Genomic DNA, 10,666 nt, shown 5'->3' with positions numbered 1-10,666 from the left:
CATTCCCACCCCTCCAGGAGCTCTGTGCTCTGCTCCTGCCACACCTCACAGGGCAGGATCCTGCTGGCAGGAGGGTTCTACATGAGATGGCAGATGGGAAACCTCTTGTCCTGCTCATGCTTTTGGACGGACAGACACATTCAGCCTCTTTCACCAGCGCCAAGTTCCCTTTGAACAACACAAAAATACAGGCTTAAATCTCCACTCTTTTTTTTTTTTTATTTCTCTTCTTCCTAGAGCTCCTTCTATGGTTTTTGAGACTTTTCAGTCCAAATTTCCATCGAGATGACAAGTGCCAATGACCCTGCTTGCGACAAGGGAACGGGGGAACAGTTTTTCCTGCCGAAATTCTCTGGGTGAAGCCAAACAAATGATGTGTTTGTTTGTGCTGGCAGCAGCAGAGGTGTGGCTGGGACCAGGCTGGCCTGATGCTGGGGGCTGAGGGCTTTTCACAGTCCTTTAGCATCTGTTTGACAGAAAAAAAAAAGGATAAGGATGACACCAAGGCTTCGTCATTCCAGCCTCTGTCTCACCCATGCAGGAGCACCGGGCTCCAAAGGTGGATTATCCACGTCCATCCCAACACTGCCACCAGCGTGGGGAGTTATTTATCCTCATCTTACAGGTTCAGACTGTGTTGCTACATCAGAATTGCTGTGGAATTAAATGAGTCCCTCTGTGTCAGCCTGGGTGGAGCTCCACAACCATTCCCTGCCACCTCGAAACTCAATAAATCTCAAATTCCTGGAGTCGCTCCCTGCAAATCTCTCAGCTCCCAAGGAGAGGAGGCACAAAGGACCTTACTGGCTGTAAAATAAGGATTGGTTCTAAAATAAGAGAGGGTTGGGCAGCAAGTGTGTGCAGGGAAGGCTTTAAATCTTGCCAGCCTTGCTCAATTTAATGGGTGTTTTTCCAACTGTTTCGAAGTTCAGGTTCTGTCCAAACAAACGTCCCACGTCTCTGAACCCCCTGGGGCTGCAAACCTCGGCCACGAGTCTCACGTGACTTTCTTATGAGATTTCCAGCTTTTCTCCTTCTGGTCTTGGCTTGAAGTACCATGAGAATATTTTGTTTTGTGGTCTTTCCACACTTCTACTTTCAAATTCTAGACTTTAAGTACCTTAAGAGTGAGATGGGTTCCTTATTTAGACCAAAAATGGGATAATGCCGCAGGTTTGTCTTCTGTGAGTGCACAAAAAAGACTCAGAAGACTGAAATGCTCTTGACATTGGGCACTTAATACTGAGTGAGAGATGAATAAACAGTGATTCCTCATCAACGACACCAAGGTGTCCTTTCAAAACCCTCTCCTGGGAAAGTGAACCTTATCTGAAGCCCTTTCCCTGGATATCCAGCCCTGGAGCTCACACTGAGCCCTGAGCAAAGGCTCGTGGGTTCTTTCAAGGAGCTGAATTCTTACTTGGCAGGCTCAGGAGTTATGTCAAGAGCTGCTTATTTCTAATATTGTACAGAGAATTCCTCCCACTATTTCTTCCAGATGCTGACCGTCTCTATTTATTTATTTCTTTGGATTAGCTGTATTAAAATATAACATGCTCCCAAACTCCCAAAGGATGGCCCTTTCTCATGGGGATGGACGTCCTCAAGCCACTTAACTCCCACTGCTCAGAACAGGGGTAAAGTTCCTGACTCCAGGAATCTCATAGAAAGCTTGGAGCACTTGGTTTTGAAGGAGTCAGAAAAGAAATGGAGCAAAACACTGGGCAGGGAGACAGCAAAAACTCTGCAGCTTTTCCAGTGACTTTGGCACTGATCTGGCTATCAAGCACCTGAGCAAGGAATTCCTGAGCCTTTCAGCAGGTTCCTGCTGGACTCAGGACAAGAAAAACGAATGGATGAGTGAGAGGGGCCCCTTTGGGCCTCGTTTGATGACGACTTACCTAGTCTGGGGTTTTATTAGACCTGCATCAAAGCGCAGAGACCGTCCAAGCAAACCAAGGACACATGCAAATTTTCCTTGGGTTGGGGTTGGAGGTTTGGGAGGTTGGTTGCACAAAACAGAAGAGTTCTGGTTGGTCTCTGAAGCTCGGTGGGGTGCAGGCACATGGACCGAGTTCCCCCTGGCAATGGAGTTTAATGAAATCCAAAACTGAGGTTTTTGGGGGTTTTTGGTGGGGGCAGAGCCACAAAACGGCTCTGAAGGTGGAGGTGTCAGATGCTGAAACCAGCACAGGGTCTTTGTGGTTCACTCTTTCTCCTCCACTGCACCTAAATCAGAGCAGCAGGAACTTTGAAAGAGGAGAACACAGAGATAAAGCCTCTAATGCCAAGGACATCACCCGCAGACACCGTGGGAAGGTCCCTTGGAAGACCATCCTCTGTCTTTGAGGGGCTTTGTTCAGGCTCCCAGCACTCAAAGATCTCACTCCTCAGAAGGTCTGGCCCTGTTTTACAACGTGCTGTTTGTTCACCTGTGAACAACAAGTAGGTTCCAACCCCTACTTCCACTCCCCGGCAGAAAGAGCGACGTCCCACGAGACCCCCCGAGTTCTCCAGCCCGTTAAACGTCCTCCCCGCCATCACTCAGGGACATGGTGTGGATTTTGAGGGTTGGCACTTGGCAGCTGTCGTGGGCCAGGTTCCCTGAGGTGCCTGCACAGCAGCATTCCTGCAGGAACCCTTTGCTCTTGGCCTTGGCAGCCGTGCAGTCCTTGGCCACGGCGCTTCTCGCCGGCACGTTGGGCACGGCCGAGAAGATCTTCCACTCGCACACCCCGTCCGACTTGGAGATCTTGTAGAAGGTTTCTCCTGATCCCACGGGGATCCTGACCACCCCCTTGCTGCTCTCCACGCTCTGGCTGCTGGGGTGGTTGAGGTTGAAACTCGGGACTTGCTTCTTTGCCGGCTGCTTCCTGGGCAGGCACTGAGCCTTCAGCACGTTCTGGAAAGCTTTCTTGAACTCCTGGCTGGAGCAGGGATAGATGATGGGGTTGATGCAGCTGTTTAAATATCCCAGCCAAAATGTTATTTTAAAAAGTGTGTCCGGGGGTTTGATTGCAGGAAAGAAAGAACCTAAAATGGAAAAATACACACGGAGAGTGTTAAGGCGAAGAGGCAGTGAGGAATCACAGGTAACCAGAGAAACTCAAACACTGGGGAAAAATAAATAAGGGTCTGTTCTGTCTTGGAAAAAATGGTGAGTGGAAGCACAATTCCTGCAGGAAGAAGTGATTCAGAATATGTGGTGCCACACAATGGCATGGAAGTCCTGTCAGACATCAGTCAATGCAGCTGTTTTGTTATACAAGCATGATATTCCCTTTTCCAGCCTGGCTGATACGAGGGATGGAGGAAAATTGCCTCCTCTGGGACTCCTAATTCAAGATTAGTTCCCCAAGTGACAGCCATATCTAGGAGGTCATCACAAGGGCTTTCAAATGGCAAGAAAATCACACCATTTCAGAAGTCAGAGTTGGAGAGAAGAGGCATTACTGAGGTGACTGTGTCACAGCTGAGTGTCTTCAGAATGTTGAAGTGTTGGGCACTTGTTTTCCCTGAAACCTTTAGAAAATCCAACTGTGCCCATTCTCCTGTCTCATGGAATGCATCTAAAATTCAGAGTAGTGAAAGGAAAGGTTCCTTCTAACATCAGTGAGCACTGGGGTTGCTCTCACAGGTAGTCAGGATATATATATATATATATTTATACATTTCCTGATCCATACTTGCAAAGTTACCTCACAAAGATGATTCAAAGAGCAAGATTTTCGATGTCTCCTTAGTAAGAAAAGTTCTATGTGGTTTCTTATTCTATAGAATTATGAATTATCTGCTGATTTAAAACCTTGGGAACATTTTCCCTGATGCCAAACCTTTGGGTTTTCATTTAACTACGACTTGAGCTCCTGATTCAAGTGCCAATTTTAACTTTAAATGACTTGAATGGGATGTCAGAAGATGCTGAAGCCATTTATTTGTGGAGAGATGTTCCTGTAAAGCTACAGAGATATATTTAAAACACCAAAGAGTCAACACTGCTGCTTATGGAGAATTGTTTGGAAATTTATCATTCCCTGGAACATCATTGCAACAAGATCCCCTAATTCTCTTATTTGGGGCTTTGCTTTGCTTAGAAATAAAAACAATATTGTCTAATTGAGAATGAGCAAGAAAATGAAACTCTCTGTAATGTTGGGGTGGGAAATAAGTGAAAATAGCACTTCTAAGACCAATTTTGCCAAATGATCTACACATGATCTAGAACAGAGAGTGAATTGCCGTGTTGTCAAAAGCTGCTTCTTGCCCCCTTTAAGTGAAAAGGAGGAAAGAAAGATGGTTCCATCACCCCAGTGCCAGGAATCACTTCTTGCATGGGAAGAAAAATAATTTCCCAGGAACACAATTGGCTTGTTTTGGAGTTTAGAGTCAAGTTTGTATCAAACAGAACTTTCAGCACCAACAGATGCTTTTCTTCCTGCTGCCCCTGGACAGATCTGAGGTGAGTGCACGTGGAAAGAAATGCAGTTTAGGCATTGATGCCTCTGTCCTGCTCTGCAGTTGAACTACCTCTGGAAGCAGCTCCTAAGTTTTTCAGGGATTGATCTCTTCCCTGGACCTCCCCTGGCTTAGGAAAAGCAAATAATGTTCTAATTTAATTCTTCCACTTGCCCAGGGTGCTCCAACCTGCCCTTGGACACTTCCAGGGATCCAGGGGCAGCCACAGGTTCTGTGGGAATTCCATCCTAGCCTCTCCCCACCCTGACAGGGAAGGATTTTTTCCCACTATCTCATCCAACCCAGCCCTCTGGCAGTGGGAAGCCATTCCCTGTGTCCTGTCACTCCAGATCCTTGGAAATTGTCTCTCTCCAGCTCTCTTGGAGCCCCTTTAGTAGTTTGGAACCCCTTTAGGGGGGCTCTGGGCTGTTCCCAAAGCTTTTCCCTCTGCAGACAGAGCAGAACACGCCCCAGGAGTTCAATCTGTGCCCAGGAGCAGCTGCACCTCTGAATCCATCCCCAAATCCAACCTGGGCACAAGTCCTGCTGCCTCTGGGCTGGCCCAGGTGGAGCAGTGTCACTGCAACCCTCAATATCAACCAGGTTTTAAGACCAAAAACGTTGTGCTGAAAGAATCAAAGGCCCTTTTGCAGCCGTGCAGGACTAAACAGGCACATCCACAACCTCACATTTTTCTCAGCAAATTAATGCTCCTCTCCTTTGGCGAAAAACAAAACTAAATAACATTCTCAAAGAACTTTCTAGCTGAAGTCATTGGCAGAGGGAAAATAACGGAAGGCTTCGAAATACCCAAATCCAGCTCAGGGGTTTTTTTGGTTGTTTCCTCATTTAAATGCAGCATTTCTACCCCTTTCCCACTCTGGGCTGAGACAGAAGGTGAAACAAATCCGGGTTTAGGGACTCAGCTGCGTGAGGCCAAGTGTAAAGCTGGGTAAACAATAACAATTCCTGTTTGCTGCAACTCCTGGCTCACTGTAAATGGAATGCAAGTGCTGTGCCAAAGGCTGTTAAAAATAGAAAATAGCCAGTGTCAGAGTCTGTCCCTTGCTCTCTTTTTTTGGGGTGGGATCTGCATGCTAATTTATTAATGTAACCTTTTTTGGTTCATCAGGGGGGAGACTTGTTGCCTTGGAGCAACACACGGGGAGAGAAGATGGAGCAGCTTTACCAACCCAGAGACTTTGCTGCTCATAAACCTCATCCCACACTGTCTGCTATGGAATCATGGAATGGGTTGGGTTGGAGTGGAGCTTAAACATCACCCAGTGCCACCCCTGCAACTGCTACCAGTTGCTCCAACCTGGTCTTGGACACTTCCAGGGATGGAGCAGCCACAGTTTCTCTGGGAATTCCATCCCAGCCCCTCCCCACCCTCCCAGGGAAGGATTTCTTCCCAATATCCCATCTAGGTCTGCCCTCCTTCAGCTCAAAGCCATTCCCCCCTGTCCTTTCAGTGCATGGCCTTGTAGAAATCCCTTCTCCAACCCTCCTGCAGGGTGGTTTTAACATTTTGGGGCCACAGAAACGATATTCTTCTGTTGCAGACACCCAGTTACCTCCACAGCTCAGAAACCTTCCCTAATCCTCCCTGCTGGCCACCTGAGCATCTGGGAAAAGGGAAAAATTTCATATATTCCAATTCCTTAAGGTGGTTCTCTCCACAGAATACTGAGAATATATTCCTTTCTTCCAAACCTCTAATGTTCAGTGATGTTGCTGCTGTGATTAAAATCAGTGGCTGATGGGTCTGGGAGTGAGCAGGAGGCCTTTTCAAACAGAGCTGCTGAAGTGGTGATGAAGTGGTTTGTTGAGTGTGCTGAGGAATTGGAATGGGCAGTAAAGTGGCAGCTCGGGTCAGACGAGTTCAAAAGAGAAATAAAACAAAGGGTTTGTGGGTTTTTTTAAACAATGGCCATAATTACCCAGAGATTAAACAACAGAGGGGGGAGTTCTCTCTTCTTTAAGGTACAGGAGGAGCAGGGCAGAGTCCATGCCCACGCAACCCTTGGCCAGCTGGTGACTGCCAGGTCATGGCAGCTCAGTTTTTGACACTTTCCCACCAGCAGCCAGGGCTGAGAAAACAGAATTATTGCAGCACCTCATTCCCAGAGCAGAGTTTTCCAGCTCTCTGGCTCTGGGCTGGGTGTAATCCCGGCTCAGTGGAGTTCTGCCATGCAGGCAGAGCTGCAGGGGGAGCAACAAGGGAGGATTGGAAAGTTTTCTTCCTTAAAACCAATTCTCTACCCAATTCACAGCCCTTCACACCTTCCTTTGAACACTGCCAGGAACTAAATGGTAAATAGCAGGAAAAATGATTAAAGTTTGGAGGCTTCACCCCACATTGTCTCCCTGCAGTCTGTGCTGGAGGAACACTAAAGAAACCCTCAACTGGCCTTTAATGCATTTTGAACCACACATTGAGTAAATGATGCTGGAATTCCTGCCTGGTTTCCAAAAGGTTGAAGACACTCAAGTGTCAGCGGCCCAATTCGATTCCTTCTTATAAAATTAAGTCAAATAAAATGTGCCATCAGCCTCCTGAGATCTTTTGCCATTAAGTGTTTCATCACTCAGCCCTGGAAATGTCAGGGCTGCTCTTCCTTCCCCCATCGTTTATTTTCCTGTTTGTCAACTCCAAGTTTCCTTCAGGCTCGGAGAGGGAGAGAGAAGTTTTCCACTCACCTCCCGGTGAGTAAGTGCCAATTCACTCCCCAAGATGTAATTTGGCTTTGTCATTTTGTCACAAGCTGCAGAGCTGCTTGATTATGGGTTGTTTAAAAACCAGCCCTGATGTCGTGACGGAGGGAAAAGAGGGGGTTTGGGAGCTGCCAGGCTGCAGAAACTTGTGCTGTTTGTTTACTCTGTCAGCACCATGGGAATGAGAGCCCGTATATTTTTGTGACCCATGAACCCTTTGTAGTGTTAAAATCCATCTCTGCTACTAAATCTTGAGGGTCTGTTTAGGTTTTCTGCTTTTTTTTACCCCTATTTTGAGGTTGTTTGGCTCAAATTTGGTGATGGAGGCAGAGCAGGGGAGAGGCAGGTGGGGGTGGTACAACATCAGGGCTGTACCCAAATAGAACCTGAGATTGGAAGGGACCTTAAAATCATCCAATGCCACCCCTGCCATGGGCAGGGACACCTTCCACTAGCCCAGGTTGCTCCAACCTGGCCTTGGACACTTCCAGGGATCCAGGGGCAGCCACAGCTTCTCTGGGAATTCCATCCCAGCCCCTCACCATCCTCACACCAAAAATTCCTTCCCAATATCCCATCTCTCCCTGCCCTCTGGCAGTGGGAAGCCATTCCCTGTGTCCTGTCCCTTCATCCCTTATCCCAGGTCCTCTCCAGCTCTCCTGGAGCCCCTTTAGGCTCTGGAAGGGGCTCTGAGGTCTCCCTGGAGCCTTCCCTTCTCCAGGCTGAACAACCTCCACTCCTGCACAGAAATCCAACATAAATCTCAGCATCTCTGGGCTCTACTGTGGAGGAAACCCCTGCACCCCCACAGGCTGGGACCAGGGAGAGGGGTCTGGTTTGCAGCAAAGCCAAGCTTAAACCTCAGGTCCTGGGATCTGCCCTGAAGGGGCCAAGCCAGAGGGCAGGAGTTATTCCAGAGCCCTAGAGACCCAGGGGATGAAGCCCTTACATCCCAGAGGGAATTAACTCTGTACCAGGGCCTGCCTGGATCTCTCATGGCAATCTGCTCTCCAAACATTGATAAATGTACTGCTTTCTGTGTTCCCAAGCTCTGCACTTTATTCCATAAGCTTCTATACAGCATCTCAGGTCAAAACAGGAGCCACCCTCTGGAAAGTGCTTTTATATATATATATATATATTTATATATCTCTCTCTGTTGCTGCAGACATTCACCAGCTGCACACACTCTCTCCCAGCACGTCCCATGTGCCCCCACTGCTCCCTTATGGAAAGTATTTTCTGTGGAACAAAAAGTGGGATCAAAGATCAAACAGGAACTGATCCTGGATTCTGTGCAATGCAATCAGCACCAGGAATGCAGATAAGGTCTGTGGATGTGAGGAAGGGTCAACTCTTGCACTTCCCAGTCCAGGGCCTGGAATATTGTGGCTGATCCAGGGGGAAAAGGAGAGGGGCTTTGTGCCCAGCTATCCCTGAACCACAACAAACAGATGTAGAAGGAGGAGTGAGTTTGTTTTCCTTCCCAAAAACCTGATTTCAGCTCTCTGTGGCACCAGGAGGACACAGGTGAGAGGTGGAAAGTTCAGGCAGCAGGAATGGGCCAGTCTGGGAACACTGCCCTGATTATTTGGATTTTTTCAGCCCTAATTTATGCTCTGTCTCATATTGTACCCACTTACCACCGATGGTATTTCTGGCAAACATCTCAACAAGCAACTATTTCCAGATCTGCTGTGGGCAGCTGCAGATTTAGAAAGCAGATAAAAACCCATGGGAAGGTAAACTGAGGTTTTGTTACCCCTGTAAACCCAAATAATCCCATTGTTTTACACCTCCATTTAGTTGTTTCTCAAATTCCAGCTCCTGTGCTGCTACTGCAGTGGGATGACTCTGGATCCTGCTGCTCACATTTTTAAGATATTTGAGGTTTGTCCCAAAGCCCTCGCTCTTGAAGTCATTCACTGACAACAAATTATTAGTTTGCCTTTAAAAATTTATAAAAAAAAACCAAACAAAAACCAGAGAATGGTATGAAAAGCTGAGTTTCTCTCAGCCTGTCTCATGTGCTTGTCAGGCGTGATTTTGGAATCCTTGGGGTTGAAAATACAGGAATTATCCTCTCGTGTCTCTCCCTCCATCCGAACTGCACACAAATCCTGCCCTTTGCTGGGTAGGGTGGGAGAGTCACTCATGAGAATCACTCATGAGAATCACTCTTGGTGGCCTTTCCATCACCACCAAACCCGAAATTGCTCCCTGACATTTGGGGGAGAGCGAAAAATGACATTTTTGCTTGGTTTGCTCGGAGGATTTGGGAGCTGTGACTCCACAAAGAGGAGCACTGAGACAAGGAACACGTGTGGGGAGCCATGGGAGTGACTCATGGAACAGAGAACTCCACCTCCCCGCCCTGGTTTGCAGTGGAAATGGTTATTAATATCAATTAATATCAATTCCTCCCGTGCTTTGCTGTGTGATGAGTCAGTGGCACCCAACACCTCAGGGTTTGGAGATGATGGAGGAACGTTGGCCACAGGGATGTCAGAGAGATCCTCGGTGTAGCTGAGTTATCAACCTGAGCCAACAAAGCCTTTCCAGCCTGGGATTATGAAAAATACCCCTTGGGCTTAAAGAAAAAAAAAAACAAACCCAAAAAACTTGGAAATACGGAAAAAAACATCCCATGGAAATATCTTGGCTGTTTATCTGCTGAAGTTCTCCCCAATCAATGGCTTCACACACACATTTGTGCTCAGTGGCTTGAGGACTGTAAACACCCTTCCTCTCCCTGAGCTGAGGATGAGCTGGGCCTTTAATCCATTATTTTTTTTCCCCCATTTTATTTCTTTTTTTCTCTTTGTCGCTGAGAGGGAGCTGAAATGCTCATTTGAGGGATCTGTGCTGGGCTCTGTTTCTCCTCCATGCCCTGAGACCTCCCGAGGGGTCGCGTCGTGTCAACGGCAGAGAGAGAAAAATGCAGTTTATTTTTCTGGTTCGTGTTTCCTTCTTTCTGCCTTCAGTTAAAAAAACTACCACAAAACAGTAATTAGACACCAGCTGCAGACAGGCCCGTGGACAGGATTAGAGGATTCCCCTGACAGTGTTTGTGTCAGTTCACAAGACTAATTTACTGCTCTATTACAAACACAAATACCCTCCAGTGGATCCTCTTTTCTTCTCTCTTCATCAGGAGGATGATTGACAAATGCTAAAAACCTTCCTCTCCCTTGCCCAGTTTGTCTGATTTTTTTCCCCTGTGGTATCTTGGCTCAGCCTTTCCTTTTTTCCTTCCTTCTGCTTCTGAAAGCAACATCGACAACCAGAGTCAAGCCAGTTTGGCACAGAAAATGGACCACGAGCTGAGCTCTCTGAGCTTGTTCTCTTCTGAGGATAAACCATCAATCCCAACTTAGGACCATTTTTTGCAATACCTCAACTCTTGTTTCCTTTTATTCCCATCAGTTCTGTGCATGCTCCACCTCAGAACAACCTCCAAGCATCTTAGAACAACCTCCAAGCACCTCAGAAC

General features: G+C 47.3%; 1 protein-coding gene across 1 annotated transcript in view; it reads right to left on the bottom strand.

Annotated features, from left to right (window-relative positions):
• Positions 1–2,269: 2,269 nt before the first annotated feature.
• The window catches only part of ADRA1A (adrenoceptor alpha 1A), a 15,168-nt gene continuing 6,771 nt past the window's right edge, over positions 2,270–10,666 (bottom strand). Inside the window, exon 3 of the mRNA XM_027701950.1 lies at positions 2,270–3,033. Coding sequence (XP_027557751.1) covers positions 2,522–3,033 — 512 coding nt within the window. The 3' untranslated portion in view covers positions 2,270–2,521. The remainder of the gene's footprint in view (positions 3,034–10,666) is intronic.

This window comes from Neopelma chrysocephalum, unplaced genomic scaffold (genome assembly GCF_003984885.1).
Source record: "Neopelma chrysocephalum unplaced genomic scaffold, ASM398488v2 Primary Assembly neopelma1_175, whole genome shotgun sequence".
NCBI classification, from domain to species: Eukaryota; Metazoa; Chordata; class Aves; order Passeriformes; family Pipridae; genus Neopelma; species Neopelma chrysocephalum.
Note: the sequence above shows the minus strand (reverse complement) of the source record. Positions and strands in the feature narration are given on the sequence as shown.